Raw genomic sequence first — 17,652 nt, 5'->3', positions numbered from 1 at the left:
AGTAAAGACCTCCTCCTCTAGAATTAATTAATGACTGTTTAAGTTGGATTTCTTCCATGTACCTTAGAAAAGGAGTAGCTGAAAGCATAACATGGTCACTGGATGTGCTGGTGGAGGCACCTGATGGGCCTGCCAGGATGTGAATTAGGAAAAACAGCATAGTAAAGTGCCTGTCTTTTACACGTGTACCTTAGTAGTGGTTGCAGTGAAGCTTAACAGTGAGCACAGCAATTATACTAAAAGACTGCCAAGAGGACAAACAGGTGTAAGCAAAAGGGTGGAAATGAGTTCAAAACCAAGGTTCTCATATGTTACAGTTACCCCACTGTTATTGTTGTCATTTCTGTGCTGAGATTCCCCAGCACTCCCCAGCTGTCCTCGCCACTGACCAGTGGTACATGGTGTCCCTGTGTCTTGTGCCACATCTCCTGGCTCGTGACTATTGTCCAGTCCCCAAAGCATCTCTGCTGATTACAGCTACATAGGATTGGGCAACTGGAAGTATCTGGAGTGTGTATTGAAAGAAATTGAACTTGAGACACTGAGCATGTAGACACCAAACTTGTACACACCCTCATTTAAGTGTCTTCATCTTGAGCTAAATCCTATCTGCAACCTGTCTTCTTAAGCATGTGACCTTTTATTTTCCTATTTCCTTCCAAAGCCTGATGCACCCAGTATAAAAAAAAATATTTCAAACCTTCCTAAGATATTCTAAATGGCACAGATCAAAAATTCCCCTTCTTGTTGAGAGCAGGATGCTTCAACTTTTTTGCAGGAAAACTTCCAGGAAAGAAGTAAAATCTAATCTAAGCTACCTCTTAAAGTCTGTATAAAATGTGTCTGAAGTTAGAGTTTTATTATTTGTTTGTTTTAACTCATCTTTCAGTTTCAGATGCAAGTTTGACTAGGCTTTTTTTTTTAACAGAACTTTGTGTTTGTTCCTGCATGAATGGTTATTGTCAGCATCAGAAAACTTCAAAAGCTCATTGTAGAATCCATAACTGTGTCTTCCATAGAGCTGCTCACAAAAGTGTAGGAGAGATAATAGGAAGAATGAATATTTCTTTGTGTTTGCATAAAGAAGTCTTAAAAGATGCAGAGCAAAGAGGGGGATAAGAGACAAAATGTGGTTAGAACTTATTCTTGAGACAATAATTTGCATGATGTTTTTTCATTACTTTTATATCTAAACACAGGGAAGCAGTTTTTTAAAGTATGGGCATGTATATGAGGGAGAGAAAATGATGAAATAAAAATATGAATTTCCTTGTTAAAATGTGAATATAAATGCAAATTCAGAGTCTATTTTTGCAAAGTACTACAGGCACCATGGCCATAGTGGTGATGTTATGTCATGTTCATCTACCATGAGATGTAAAACACTTCATACATTCAGCAAGGAGACAAACCTTCATATCAATCACAGCTTAAAATAGAATTTTAACCAAAATATAGTTGCCTAACAGGATGAGCTGAGATTATTTTCCTTGTATAAATAAAACAAAATGCTCATCAAAAACATTAGGGACCTTCTCCACCCTCATTTCCAGTGCAGAAGCAGAAATACAATGTAATTCTGAGGAATCGATTTATACACCACCATCAGATGTGATCTTATCCTTTAGCAGGGACTTCAGACACACTCATGCCCTTTCAGCCACCACAAATTGATAAAAGCTTTTCTTCCTAGTTCAGTTTAAAAGAGATAGGAGTACTTAAACTAAAGTAGTGTCACAGTGTGTAATAATATAGCATTTATCCACTTGCCTTGATTGTTTCCTCCAAGGCCAAGATATGAATTCAGATATATCTGAAACCTAAGCATGAAAAAAGTTTCTTTGATACTGGTTTTTTTCTCCTAATGTTAATAATAGTGATTTGCTAAACAGAAGAAGAGAGGGCTAGAGCAGAGTGTCATCCCAAACCTTCTCTACTGAAGCCCTTTTTCTACTAAACAAGAAAACTGCTTTTCACTTCGAAACAGAAAGATTTTCTGCCTGTTTTTTGGGATCCTAAATTACTTTTAATAAGATGGAGCATGAAATAATATCTGCAACTACAGACTCCATGGACTTGATTTTAGGATTGTAAGGAAAGTTGTAACCTGGGCTTTGGCAGTGGGTACTTGAGTCCCTTCCTGTGCTTTAATGTGCTGCCCAAGAGTCAGTAGAATATGTTTGTTTACTATAATTTGAATATCAACAAGGGAAATCTCCCTATAGCATTTGCCCAATGTAATCCTGTGATAAAAAGGAATTTGCCTTCCAGTGGTATCTGGTGGCAAAACATCCTAAGCTCCTGTTTCAATAATGCCTAATAGGAGATAGAGCTGAAGGTCTTATCAGGAAGGACCTATGGAATAACTTTTCTCAGGCAGAATTTTATTTCCCACCCATAATAATGCTGAAATGTCTTATGCTATGATGTATGAAGTTTCACATCCTTTCCATTCATTAATAATTCTTAACCCTTGTGATTTTACAGTAGTGGAGTTTCTTTTCCCATTCAAGTGGGAAAGAGCTGCTTCACTGTGGTTTGTGTCATGAAATGACACCATAACATGGGAATGAGTTATTCTCTTTATGAAAGAAACTCTAACTCTTTGCTGAAGTTGAAACACCCTTCATACTATATCTGCTAGAATTCCTTTGTGAAACAAAAGTATTTTCATTTTTTCCTTTGATTAGTCATTGAAATACCAAAGGAATAATGTATTTGAGATGATATTTTAAATACAAACATGAATTACAGTTAAATTAAATCATATAGCCTAACTGTAATGTAGATTGGCTGAAACAGACCAGTAGTGAAGAAGAACATATTATCTGAAAACCCATGCTGAACTAATCAGAAATGTCACCTTCTTCACTCCTGACTAAGTGATCTGTTCCTTAACTACACACATCCAGTAACTTTGAGATAAGAAAATCTTCATTACTCCTCTGTTGTGGGCTTTGTTTTATATGGATTCCATTCTAATTTATTAAAACACACCATTAAGTCAGATATCCTACTGTAATTTTGGTGTGTACTCCCTCCATGCAAGATTTAATAATTAAATATCAGATTTGGAAAGTGGAATATAGTCCTAATACTCAGTGCAGCAACAAACCCCTAGCCTGTAAAAAAGAAGGCATTGAAATGCTCCTCTTAATCTACTGTATGTGTCTAGTGGAACAGACTTATTATTTTACACTTCTATAGATTTCATTGAATGAATTGCATGGAATGCTGTAACGGTTTGCAATGCAACATGAACTAAAACATTGCATTTTGAACCCAAGGGGACCAGCAGGTTTATTCTGTTTGCATGTGCTTTCCCCTAGACTCTGGCTGCCCTAACAAGAAATTCAATAAATCTGCTTCCAAACCATCTTGCACAAGCTTTGCATGTCCAGTCTGGGCCTGAGGAAATTAACAAGCGAATAGAGCACACCATCGACTTACGGAGTGGCGATAAATTGAGAAGAGAGCATATCAAGCCTTTTTCACTGATGTTTAAAGACTCCAGCCTGGAGCATAAGGTAGCTGGGGCTTGGTAGCTGCAATATTCACAACTCAAATTGTAATAAATGTTCACTGAAGTAGAAAAGCTGTAGGTTCTGGCTTGTGTTGTTTTTTCTTGCTTTGTTTTTCTTTTTCATTTTGTTTCAGTTATCAGAAGGTGGGCTGAGCTAGAGCTCATAATACACAGTGACATGATGCAGGTGCTATAATGCTGAAATGATTGCATTTCCTTGTTGGAAAATATCTACACTGAACAAACGCAGTTTCTGAAAACAACAGTCACTGTCTGGGTTGAACTTGGTATTGAGTACAAGCAGTTTTCTGCCAGATGACAGGTTACTTTGGCACTAACATTGATTGAGCATATTAATAAACTTACATTTCTATTCAAAAATATATATATCTATATTTACATAGATATGTTCCTTCCATTTAGTCATAGAATCCCTCTGATGTCTTCCATGCAGCTGCAATATTTATTTGAAGTCAAGAGTAATTTTTCAAATCTGTTTTAAACATCCTTCTTAAAAAAACCTGCTTCTAAGAGGTAAATATAGTTCATGTCTTTGCTGCTTCTCAACAGCAATATGATCTCATTAACTTCTCTTTCAATCTACATCCAGATGTAAGTTATAAGTTTTAAAAGGTATGGTAATGGAAGAACACTCCTTGAAAGCTGATGGCACGGGGTGAAGTTGCTCAGGTCTGAAATAATTTCATTTACTTTCTCTGATAATCTCATATGCTATGACAGTGCAGCAACAGCAGGTCTGCAATACGATGTGCGCTTGACTGAAAGGAAATATAAATAGCGAGGAATTGAAAGCATGGAGGCTCACTTCTCCATCATCACTCTAACTTCTACTGGAAAACAGACATTTTTACTTGATTTATGAGAGACTAGTCCTCAGGAAGGCTGATCAGTGAGAGTCTTATCACGACAACTGGAAAAGAAAAATTCTGTTTGAAGTATAGCTAAGCCCTTATTGCGTTAGTAATCTTGTAGAAGAAACAACAAATGTTTGCTGAAACAGAAATACAAGATTGCATTTCCTCATGAGGATATTTACACTGAGACACAAGGTAGAACCCCCAAAACTAAATTATCCACAAGTAATTATCTCCTGAAAAGGAAGATATGAAGATACTTCTTTCAGTGCAGTCATCATGCAAAGGTGACACAGACCCAGAGCAAGCAAAATTCAAGATCTCCGATATCAAATGAACTACTACATAAAGTACCAGGAGTCATAAATAATCTTTAATCTTTTCAAGACACAAGATAAAAAATATGGTGAAAGAATCTGAAATTTTTTGGTTAAAGGACGAAACAGCATGATCACAAACAACTTGATGAATGAGCAAACTTGTCAGTGGCTCACCTCACCTTACTGTGCTATTTAATCACAGAAGGCTTGAGCATGGGCTGGTGTAAAAGGGCACTGCCCAGAATCAGATCCCATATCCAGAAAATAAACTCTCTTATTATTTTATATTTCACAATTGTCAGCCACAAAGAAAAACTATAAGGGTAGTCTGGAATTAAATTTAAATGCAATTTAAGAAATGAAAAAGATCCATGCCCTGATCCATCACATTACATAGGCCAGATTTAAAATATTAATAAAATTTTTAATTACATCTGAATGAAAAAAAGTCTATTTAAAACTTAAAGTTTTAGCAGATTTGGTAAACTTTCTTCCCAGTAAGATAGTGGAGAATTGGGATGCAATGTTTGGAGAATTATACTTTCATTCAATATTTCCTTAGGTGTTAGTCTCAACTAGTAGCACAGGCAATAGAAGTATAAAATCTGTTCAGGAAAGTTGACTGAGTCTTCTTTCTTTTTCATAAATTCATCTGTTTTCTCATATTAAGGGGGAGTAAAGTTTTAAAAAATGTCACCACTGCTTTATTCTGGCATATTCACCACCAACAGCTGGACAGCCTCTGGTCAGAAACCTCATTGCTTCTGCTCAGGGTGCTCAGATTGTGATGGAGAATGTACCAGGATACAAAGAAATGATGTGGATTAAGGGAAGATGAATCATAGTGTCCTCTTTGTTGTAGACAGGAGCAAATGCATGCAAACAGCATGGGAAATGTCCCTTCCCTCCTGCATGCCTGCACAGTAATTACAGGTTTGTCTTTATAACCATAGTGTTTAACCATGGGTTTCAGGCAGTCATGGAAGAAGTAATATTTGAATTATTTTACTGCAGAAAGCAACTATTTTCTCCATCCCATCTTGTTACTACCTCTTTCTCCCTTCTACCAGTCCATTTAGGAAACACAGCAAATTCAGGTTTAAATAGCCGAGATCCTGGCCAAGAAGTGTTACCTTTACCTTGTTCAGTGAGAACTGTGTTAATGTTCTGTTCCTCAAATGACAGAAAATGAACAATAAACTATATTCCTTCCTCTTGCATTAGTAGCAGGACAACCATGATGTGGGATCATGGGGTGACATGAATGGATCTGAAATATTATACTGGACCTCTGTTTAAACACTCTGTGTTTGTTTGAAGATTTTTCACTATAAAGCAATTCCAGATATCAGGTTTATGCTAGCCATGAAATTTGTGGATTTCTTCCTTTAAGATTTCAAAAGGTTAGGGAAAAAAAAAAAAACCAAAACAATTCTGGAATCAACATGCACAAAATTTCCATGGAGCTGGCACAGGTCCTGGTTTACACTGATTTAGATAACTGCTATGTCACTGCACTTTAAGTCACTGGAATATTTTGCCACTCCTCTCTCTTTGTCCTTCTATGGTGATAGTATAAGTGTCGGTTCCACAGCAGGCAGTAGCAGTTACATTAGAGAACAGGTTATCTCTCTGAGACATTATATGTATTTCCATATGAATTCTGCAATGCTTCATTTTTCATAGGATTTGAATTCCTGATTCATTCATTTCTGATGAAAATGATTCTGCATTTTTATAGGTGCAGGGCCCAACCTGGTGCATTTCATAGATTCTTTACTGAAATTGACTCGTCATTACTAACATGTATTTCACTCATTAATGCTTGATATGGCATTTCAATTAGAAACAATTTACCCTCAATTTTGCTAGAGGTTTTTTTAGGATATAGCATGTAGGCAGATCATCTCAGGAAGGTGCTTCTAATGGTAGCATGAAAAGATACTAAAATTTCCAATTATATTACAGCTCATAGGAAAATCTGATCCTACTTCAGATTATTCCAATAATTAAATATATCATCATTATGATCTCCCTAAATATCAGCAACTTTAAAATATTCATACCATGTACTTTCATGCAGGGTAAAGCAGAGGCACAGGACAGGGAATTTTACATGCTGTAGGGATTTATTAAAGAAAGTTTCCAATGTAAAGATTTGTATAAAGATATTCAAAGTCTTCCTGCATATTTGTACTTGAATTAGAAAACAGTCTGGGCTTAGACATGAAACATTTATGTATTTTCTGTGAGGTGAGCACACTGGAAATATCAAAAGAGCTTTGAATTTCAAAGTACACATTTCCTTAGTTCAAATATTAGACCTAAATATCTGAGTTTCTCTGTTTCACAATTTCTGACTGGTAAGATAAATAGAAATTACATGAGTAGGAAAACAATTTTGCTCCTCCTGCTTGCTGTATCTCAGCAGCCATAGTCATGCCCTCCTTTCTTCAACTCAGAAACTTCCAGTTGCAAGGAGTTCTGCAAGAGATGCTGGACAAACTCTGTGCCTGGCCAACAACTTTTCTATCACAGGTCAGCAACTGGAGCTCTGTCTCCTCTTTGGTCTTTTCAGAAGTTCATTTCCTCTCCTGTCCTAGGCTTCTTGAATCATATTCTTCCGTTCCTCTCCTGTGTTGCAGAAACTTTTCCAATGTTACTCTGATGAAGAACAAACCTGGTGTCCCTTTCAATCCATAAGGTCCTCTTTGAGTCAAGGAGCAGCAGTGAGGATAAGACCAAACACCTTCCTCCCCAGAGCACAAACATTTTCTTTAGGGGAACATATGAAGCCTTTCATATTACTGGTGCTGCCATTTCAAAGAGGCTTAGGAAGAGAGAGGTGAGGAATAAGCAGCATTACTCAACAGGAGGATCCTGCCTTTCTTGGTTTCAGCCAGCTGGCATGGATAAACAGTTCCCTCCCAGCAGTGCAGGTACATGGCCCAAGCCCCATGGGAGCCTTCCCTGGGCCAGGAGCAAGTCACACCAGCACAGGTGGCTCTGTGGGTGCTGCAGGGAAGGTTTCACTGCAGACAAGGTCACATCACGACCCTTCCTACCACTCTACACAGCTCTGGCTGGCTACATTCCTCCCCATGATTTTTGAAGGGCTTTGAGGCTTAGTGAATCCTTCAATTACTTCTCCAAGTCATTAAGGGGTAGACTGCTACAGAGCTGCTACATTTATCATTTATGTCAGGGCTGCCTAGGGATGCCAACAATTCCTCATCACAATGCTGCTACTGATTAGAACACAGCATCCATCCTTTTGACATAATGCTCAACACAGCAGGCCATTCTATGTTTGTATTTCATTCATCTAGTTTGCCTTAATTTCCCTATGGAACAGTTGGGATTTCATGCTATATTTTAAGGAACATACCTTTCTTTTTCCCTGTATGGTCCATTATTTATGCAGACTAATGCAGTTCTGTTTCCTTGCACATGAAATCAGGGTCAGTGCCTCTGGGGTTCCAGCAGCAAAATGAAGTGAAATTACCTGTGGCCAAAAATCATGCCTAAGTGACACTGCCAGCAGCAGCCACAAGGTAGAATCACAGGAGAGGAGGAGTCAAAATGAGGGACAGCAACACATAAAGCCCCTCTTTTACTTGTGACAAATGGGAGCAGGGAAGTGAAACCTTTTTTCCATCTGGGAGCTCGAGACTGTTTTGATCAGATGTTTATGCTGAGATGATGTTCCAACCAAAGGTCCATGTAGGGAAAGTCTAAGTCTAAGCTAGGATCTCACTTCAAGAGCAAATTATCTATGAAATCCAGTTCAAAGCTGGACTCTCTCAGTGTATGTATGTTCTTGAAAAATTTCTTAATAATTTTTTAATATTATAAAAATTTCTAGGCATTTACAGCAGTTTTCCCTATTTCCAAATTTCTGGAGAGAGATTCTGGTATCTGATATTGCTTTGACTCTTATAACCTTGTTTTCAGCCCCTTTGAAACAGCAAAGGTTTAAAGAAAATGAAGTTATTGTTCAGAGGAAGAAAAATGACTGGGGCAAGCCTTTGCAGGATTTCTTATAAACAAAGAAACTTTGGCGTCATCCATAAAGGATATGGAGAATTACAAAACATATACCTATGGACTAATCTTCATCTGCAGTAAACAGCTGCAGTTTAATTGAATTAGCATTGATAAATAACAGCTGAGGAGTTGGTTAATATTTCCACTTTAACTGCTCCACTGTTGTCTATGGATGTGTCTGTTACTCCATTTCTTGGTAATTTCCATCAAAAAAGGAACCTGATAGCATTCTTAGTTGCTTGATATGCTGGAGAAAAAGATGTTTTCAATAAATCTTTATAACAATGCACCTCAAATAGTCTTTTACATTTGGAGAATGCCCATATTGCCAAGTTTCCACACAGCCTCTGACTTTGTTAGGATACAGAGTTTTGGCATCCCAACATCCCAAATAGTCCCGGAATATTCTAACTGCATAATTTTCTTTAAAAAGAAAATTAGAAAAAATAGCAGAGCATCCTCAATTTGGCCATCATGGAAACACCTCTGTGCCATCATGCATGCAGAGTCACAGATGACTCCAGTGCTTGTCTTCACATGAGGAAATTCATGGTTTCTCTGGTTATTAAATATTTTATTAAACAATTAAATGTTTCGTATTCTACACAGCAGCACAAGCTCCTGGTATCTACCTCAGGATTTTTAAAGTGAATAATTTTGAACAAAAAAAAATTTTGTACTGCAAATTACAGATTTTTGTTGTCTTGGTTAAAATATTTTACCAGATTATTAACAATTTATTTGATAGGTTTTATTTTCAAGCAAAATTCATGTTTATTGATTTATTGTTGCATTGTGCTAATTTTCCCAGTGTCTTCTATATACATCGGGTTTAATGAAACTACTTCATGTGTTAACAGCTAATTTACTTTTCTCTGTGTGTTGTTTTTTTTTTTTTATTCTAGTATTCTCAAATGCGGGATGAAGTATTCAAATCAAACTTGGTGTGTGCATTTATTGTTCTTGTATTTATCACCGCTATCCAAAGCTTGCTCCCTTCTTCCAGGTAAATACAGAAATATATCTCTATACATCTGAAGGCACTCTTAGGGACACATTGGAATAATTTTTAGGATTGATGTGCAATGAACCAATAAAATCTGCTTGTTCCCCAGAAGTGTTTGGAAATATTTGTTCACTTTTTTTGCAATACTAACTACTTTTTTACCACAATATCTACAGCTACATGTTTCCAAGTGAGACAGCAGCATGTACTGATGTTATATTGTTGTTTTCAAGTAGAACTACCACCAAGTTAAGTGGAAATTTTGGGTTACAAAAATTTGCTCCAGTGTGTCCTGGTGAAACATGATCCAGAACAATAGCTGTGCCTCTTTGCTAAGTGATTGCTAATCACCTCGGGTATCAGTGACTCTCTTGGTTTTGTTTAATAAATGCTTTGTAAGAGAATTGTACTGCTTGCTTTGCTGCTGACAATGTGATTTGCACAGCTGGGAAAAGCAGTCTCAGGCCATTAATAAGCATGGAGGTGATCTGGTAGATCTGTTTTCACTTTTCTCTCCTTTGGGGCTGACCAAGCAATATATTCCTATCAAGGTGATGAAAATCTGGCACAGATGAAACCTTGGTGTCCACATTTCACAGACTCAAACATATCATTTGGCATTTTTGTCTACAATTTAATAATGAGATCACAAGAATATGTGCATGGACTGAGGTCTGTTTTCTAGAACAGGACTGCCTCTGTAACAACCCTCTGCTCCCATGTGGTCTTTACAGAGCAAGTGTTAAAAGAGAATTCCCAGAATAACATATTTCTTAGGTAGTTTCTAGCACTCAGATGAACCTTAACCTGTGGCTGACAGCAGAGTAACTTTGAAAATACATTATTTGTACAAGAAATAAGACATTTATTGTGTTACAATGGTGCAGCAGGATTTCTTGGATAATTTCTGAAAGATGTGAGTTACCAGGTTGATGTCTGAGAACACCAAAGTGGGGGTTAGGTGCAGGCAGGCAAATACATTCTGTAGCAGTGTTATCTCACATGTTTTGTAATTCTCAGCTGACAAAGTACCTGGAGTAGCATGTGACCTTCTGTTGTTCCTTATGTGTTATATTGCCCCTAATAAGTTTGCTTGGTTTTTAAAAGCTCTTCTCCCAGTACACATTTAAAGTTCTTCACTTCTGGTAGATGTTTTTGTTTGGTTGGTTTTTTTGTTTGTTTTTTTTTTTTTTTCCCTCAGTATGTACAAGAAGATTTATGGATCTTATTAACAGAACCTGTCTTCCAAAAAAATTTCTGGTGCTATATCAATCACTGCCATACCAGATTAAAAAAAAAAAAAAGAAAAAAATTTAAAAAAGAGACATTTTTTCTTACCTGCACAGATTCATCTCTGTTAACTCCTGTGAGGGTGTCTAGTGCCATTGGAGTCACACAAACACATTGCCTGCAGCTGTCTCACCTCCTAGATTCTCATCTTGCCACTAGTCTTGTGTTTTTCCCTGAGGACCTTTTTGTCACTGAATGTTAAAAAGGCTGCAAATACAAATAGGTCAAAATTAAGGTTGGATAAATTCCTACAAGAAAAGATCAGCAGAAGTTTTTAAAAAAATGTGACCTTGTCTTCAAGAATGCCCTGGAAGGTTGATTGCTAGAACCTGAGAAGATATTTAGGCAAAGAATATTTACCAATCCCCCTTTTGTGAGAGAAGCTTTGGAGACACATGGGTGTTTATTGGCAGTTCCTATGGTCTGTAAGGAGCTGAAGATCACTGTCAAGGCTTAAGGAGACAAATTTTGGTCTTTTTTTTTAATGTTCTGCTACTTTGCTTCAAAAAGTGTGTTTCAGTTTTTTAAAAAGCATGCCTGTCAACAGATGAGCAGCCCTAAAATAACAGGATAGGGTTTTTGAGTGAGAAGGTTTCAATATGCTTAAACATATTGGATGGGAAGATAATCTGGAAGTTCAAATTTCCTAAATTCCAGTTCTAAAAGCAGTTCAAGGCATGAGCAATTGAACAAACTATCACAAAGTTAGACAGGATCTGGATTCAGAGAATTCTTGAAATAACTGCATATTCATTTGTTATGCTTCTGGTAAATATCAGAGAAGTAAAATAATAGGGTGGAAAACCAGGGAAATAGTTTCCATGAAACCACTAACAAACTATCATTCAGTCCTCATGGTAACTTACCCGTTTCCTAAAAACACATGTAGGAGTTTTTCAGTGAATACTTTAGATTTCTGTTGAACAAGAATGAAATTTTGTATTTGATTAAGCAGATGTGTGAATATTTTTTGAGCTGAGTCTTTTGGTTTCTGAAAATTTGGTGAAAATTTTATTTAAATTGTCGTAGAACCTTTATTAGTAAGGTTCTTTGGGGAGTTTCCCAGAGACTTTACCTTAGTCTGTGTGTTAAAGAAGGGAATCATATTTCAAATTTAATAGGAATGGAAGTTTCAGAATTTTATCTCAGTTTATATCTGTCTCCCTCAGGATAAATATTTGATTCATTCATGCATTTTTCCTGGACAGGGCAGATGCACGTGAATTTAAAAATCTCTGCAATAGTTTTCATTCTTTGAATATGGAGTTGGGGAAATTACTCTAAGAGATAAATTAATGCCATATTTTTTACCATAATTGTCTTTTATAAAACCATTATATTATGTTGCCAGCTTTGCAGTGATTCATCTTCTCCATGTACGAGACCTGGGAGTTTCATCAATTTCCTGCAATGAGCTATTTATATGCTCACGTGGACAATAGGTCTCATTAGACTGCTAAAATACTCTTATTTCTGCCCATTTTTCACTGGGTTATTATTTTGAGAGGGAAAAAAAAGCATATTTCAAATTTTTATCAATTTAAAAACTAGCATCTTCTGTTTTACATAAGTTTTCCTTTTGGCTCAAATCAGTTGATTTGGGACTGTACATCAGAAAGACGGAAGGCAAAAGCTCTTTTTAAACTTCACTTGATCTTGGCAGTAAGAGAATCCCTGAAAAGAAAATCTATTGGTCTTGAACTTCATCTTGAATGAAGGGGAGATCCAAGCCTGGTGTCCTAGTTCTGGGAGAAGGTCATGGACAAGAAATTATTATGGTTTTTTGTTTGGGTTCCTCTAACCTTGTCAATGCATTTTATTGTAGTTGATCCTATCAGCATACTCCCATCAAAATCTCAGCACAGATACTGGATTGTTCTTCTCAGAGGTCATACTATGCCACCTTCAGTTTTGTTTTTAAATCAAGCATGCTTAGGCAAGAGACAAGTACATCAGTCTTCAACTGAACAGCTACAGTGGAAAAAAAATTGTTGCCTACAAATTTATTGCGAACAAACACAAGGTCTCAGTTCTCAGGCACATAAGCAGGTTATTCTGCAACTTTGGGTTTATATCCCAGACTTAGGTGTGCTCCCTTTATAGTACCTTAATTCAGTAATATGGGTCTTACATGTAGAGTTTGGCAGTTCAAAATAAGACCTAATGTTTAGTGTCCTCAGGCTGGACCTCTTGAGGCTTGATCCTAATCTTTCTGAAGGCCTGAATTTGGTTTTGCTCAGAGCTGGATCAGTCTAGGTTAGCAGAACTGGTAGGCTACACCAGCAAATATAGGCTGTCTATATATATCTGAGGTATAGTTAGAAACTATCAGTTCCAAATCGGATCACAGCCACTTGGCTTTGCAAAGCAAGAAGGTTGTTGCAGAATACTGCTGTACTGTGGGAAACTGAAGGAATTAATCTTGCATGGTCCTCTGTCAGTGTACATAACCTGGTATCAAAGTACAGCCACTGCAGAATGAGTTAATGTGAATCTCAAGTTGGCTTCTATCTGCATAAACCTGAGACTACTATGCAGTGAGACAAATAGTATCCAAAACCACACAGGTGATGAGCCCTCCTGACCCCCTTAACTAGTTCTACATGGACATGTAGTCCAGCTTTTCCCTTGATTTATTGACTGTGTTGAGATTTAATGCTGGATTTTTTTTTTCCCAGGGTGATCCCAATGGTCATTCAGTTTTCTATCCTGATTATGCTGCACTCTGCTCTCGTGCTGATAACTACGGCAGAGGATTACAAATGTTTGCCCTTAATGCTCCGGAAAACTTGCTGCTGGATTAATGAGACCTACTTGGCAAGGAATGTCATTATCTTTGCATCCATTCTGATTAATTTTCTTGGAGCCATCATCAATATTGTAAGCTTATAGGGAACCAAGGAATATTATACAGTAAAAGATGATTTATGAATTATTAAGCTTGCTACAGGACTTGCTAACTACATCTATAAGCTGTCTGTGATTTAGATAACATAAAAAAGACAAAACATCACAGCTTCAGGAAATTCAATCTGTTGCTTGATCTATGTATTTCTGAAGTATCTAATTATTTCTCCCTCATATCATCTATTTTTAAAACCTTTTGTCCAGTTTCTGTCCAACATATCAACTCTTTAAGGACCATTTGTAATTTTCTGACATGCTGAAATACTTTCTTAGAGACTGTGAATCCAAAAAGTGCTTATGGATATTAAATTCTTCCTCTCATAAATTCTGAGCTCATCTTGCAGTTCTACTATTATTTAGATTATTAACAAAAATAAAACAATTGCTAGAATAATAACTTTTAAAATTCCACTAAAGCCCTGATTATGCTGATATATTCAGCAACATGAGAGAGTTTTGCATAATTTAGGCAGATTATAATGTCAGACAACCCGACAGGTGTTGAAGTCTGAGCCAAAAATGTGGTATATAGCTTACAGATAGATTAAAAGTTTCACTGATGGGAGAGTAAGTCAGAGAAAGAAAACGTCAGAGAAAGAAAAATGTATTTTATCATTACTGAAAAAATATAAATATGGTAAATATTAGGAAGTTCAGTTGGGCTGAACACTTCCTGAAGAAAACGACAGTGGTGCATTACAATATAAATTAGTATGCAGTGTTTTAGAATTTAAAAGTTTTAAAATCATGTGTAAGAAACACCTTTCAGGAAAGATTTTGGTACAATTAGCCTTGATCTTAAAAAAGAGATCTCTAACACACTATCTATGCCAAATTTGTTATTTGTCCTGATTTCTTGTGCATTATTTTTCAAGATTTGTCCCCTGCAATTTTTGGGTTAGCTAATCCAAAGACAGTCAAAAGAAAATTACATTTTACTGTCTCACCAGTGGTTTCGTAAAAAGCAGGAAACAGTCATATGTATTGTCTTATATTTAGCTGGACAATGACTTGAGTCACTGAGTCCTGATCTTTATAGGAAATGACAAAAATATACTCTCATTATTTTATAAGTCCAAGTTCTTCCATAACAATAGTTTGTTCAGGAGGGACCTGCATGCATTTAAGAACAGGTAATGCATCTCAGCCTTGCAGCTTTATGTGTTCACTGAGTTCAGTTGCAGCCAACTGGAGAGGTCTAAGACTCAGATGCTTTCTGAGCCATAAAACTTTGGTTTCACCAGGGGGGCAAATGAGCCTTGTGAGTCTTAAGTGCATTCTTATTGTTATAAAGTTAAGTTTCTGATCCTGAAAGTGTCTTTAGAAAACACCTGTACTTGTTCTTGTGACATTCTGCCCTGCAGAGAGGTGTTCTATACCTCATAAATTTTCAGAATTAATTGTCTGGAGTCACAGAAGAGTGCACAGCCAGCCAGGTAACACTCCTGCACTGCAGAGATGGCTGAGTGGCTAAAAGAACAAACAGAAGGGTCCCAAGCTCAAAATTAATTGGAATTTAATGATAAAAAATTGGGCCTCATTAAATGAGTTCTTTAACAATTGGGTAAAAAGACCTTTAACTAGCTTGTACACACCAGGTTAATAACATGACCTATTATAATCATCCAGAGTACATAAATATATATGACAGGAGACTCCATCTGCTTTAAGTGTCAAAACATGGAGCAATTAATGATTTTTTTCCTTCATTTTAAGACCATAATGTATTACAACTCCACAATGTTGGTTTCTTTGTGTCTAATGCTCTTGGTTGGAAATACCATTAAAATCAATGCAGGTCATAACAACAAAAAGTAATATTACAGTATCATAACTATAGTTTCCTGAGTGAATTTTTATTCCCTTTTGTTTTAAGCATCACAGTTGCTGTTCTGGGACCACATCCCATTTTGGTACAACCAGGTCTGTGTAATATCATGAAAATGAAGACTGGATGTCCTATATCCAAAGGGATAACACTATCCATAGCAGATGAAAACAGCTTGCAGATAGGGCATACATTCAATCTGATTTTATGCTCCCAAATAATTTTCTCTACAGTTTATAACAAAGTCTAAGCACTTTGAGAGGTCATTCTTAAGAGTCCAGGATGACTCCTCTGGAAGTCCCAGAGGAGCTCACCTTTCTGCTCTGGAAAAAGAGCATAGGGAGGCTATTCAGATGCTGAATATATGCAGCACAAGTAGCTCCCCCTTTTCCATTTCATCTCCACAGTATGTCTTTTTACTCTCCATTTATTCAGCCCTTGGTGCCAGGTGGGGAGCTGGCATGGAGAGCAGCAGGTCAGCCAGTCCCAGCCCTGAACCCAGACAGCCAGACAAGAAATTAAACACCAGTGCACAAATATAGACCTGATTTTGGTTTATTTCTTCACAGCTGTGGTGTGATTTTGACAAACCAATTGCCCTGAAGAACCAGACCTTCAATTCCTCTGCCTCTTTTACGGACATCTGTTCCTGTCCTGAGGTATTTCTGAGGGTACTTTTGAATCTGAGGTGTGAATCCACAAAGGTTATATGGCAACCACTACCTTGTGGTGGAGTCAGGGGCTCAACACTGTGAAGAAGGGAACATTTCCATATGTGGATAGAAAAAGCAGAGACTGGTTACAGAAGGAATTAACCTTAAGATCTAATGGGGTGTTGCAAATAAAATTTAACCTTTGAACATTATACAGAACCTTTATGCTGGGAACACACCCAGCAATGATTTAATGAACCTAGTGTAATAGAACACACGACCTAATTCACATGAATGTAATGGAGAGCAAAACTTCTTACATGACCAAGAGAGTAGTTAGACTGCTATGGTTATTTTAAGATTGGTTTTGGAGAAAAAAAAATAAAGAAACCCTCTCTAAGATGAGCAAGCAGGCAACAAAATCAATGTGTTGGTCATGTGTAGATAAGAGAAGTATGTTGCCTAGAAAGTCATATGGCAGTGTCATGATACTGCCAGCAGCATGCTCCAAACAGCAGGGATGCAGACTTTCCTACAGAGAAACTGTGCTAAAGAAAAGCTGCATCCAGAAAAATGAATATGATCGCTCCTAAAGCTGTGTGATTGGAGTTAATTTAAACTACATTTGGACTGTGGGTGTTGATGTTGCTATTTTGAGTCTGAGCAGCTCATGACCATGATTGTCTCTCTCTATCCAGTATCAGCTGCATGGATTGCATTTGGCAGATGACTAATCATTGATAAAAATGAGACAATGAAAAGATTAGAAAATAAGATATGAATAAAACTTCCAGGCATCACATTTTAAGAGAGTAATGTAACCAAGCTAGACCTACAATATTAATTTTTTTTAAAGTTTAAAAAAAAAAAAAGTTCAAATCTGTGGCTTTATCCTCTCTCTCCAGTAGCATGGGAAGAATTAAAAGAGAAATATGGTTTTCCCATCCTGAGTATTTTGTGGGTCTTGTGGAAATTTAGACTCCAAAGGAATATATTCTTTTTTCTCCCAGTAGACTTTTCAGTAGCAAACTACTGCTTGCAGCATCTCTCTCTTTCCTCTTTTAATTATAGAAGATGATGTGATGATGTTTCACTTATAATGCAATGAAAATGCTATAAAGGCACAGAAAATGATCTCTGCTGACATGGAGGTACTATGAAAAAATAGAGAATTTGTAATTTCACTTATATTTTAGCAAAACA

General features: G+C 36.9%; 1 protein-coding gene across 1 annotated transcript in view; it reads left to right on the top strand.

Annotated features, from left to right (window-relative positions):
- ADCY8 (adenylate cyclase 8) overlaps nucleotides 1–17,652 on the top strand; it is a 117,885-nt gene that overhangs the window by 78,857 nt on the left and 21,376 nt on the right. The window contains exons 8-11 of the mRNA XM_064397226.1: nucleotides 3,330–3,527; nucleotides 9,671–9,771; nucleotides 13,740–13,941; nucleotides 16,366–16,455. Of these exons, the coding sequence (XP_064253296.1) occupies nucleotides 3,330–3,527; nucleotides 9,671–9,771; nucleotides 13,740–13,941; nucleotides 16,366–16,455 (591 nt within the window). The remainder of the gene's footprint in view (nucleotides 1–3,329; nucleotides 3,528–9,670; nucleotides 9,772–13,739; nucleotides 13,942–16,365; nucleotides 16,456–17,652) is intronic.

This window comes from Passer domesticus, chromosome 1 (assembly GCF_036417665.1).
Source record: "Passer domesticus isolate bPasDom1 chromosome 1, bPasDom1.hap1, whole genome shotgun sequence".
Taxonomy (NCBI): domain Eukaryota; kingdom Metazoa; phylum Chordata; class Aves; order Passeriformes; family Passeridae; genus Passer; species Passer domesticus.
Note: the sequence above shows the minus strand (reverse complement) of the source record. Positions and strands in the feature narration are given on the sequence as shown.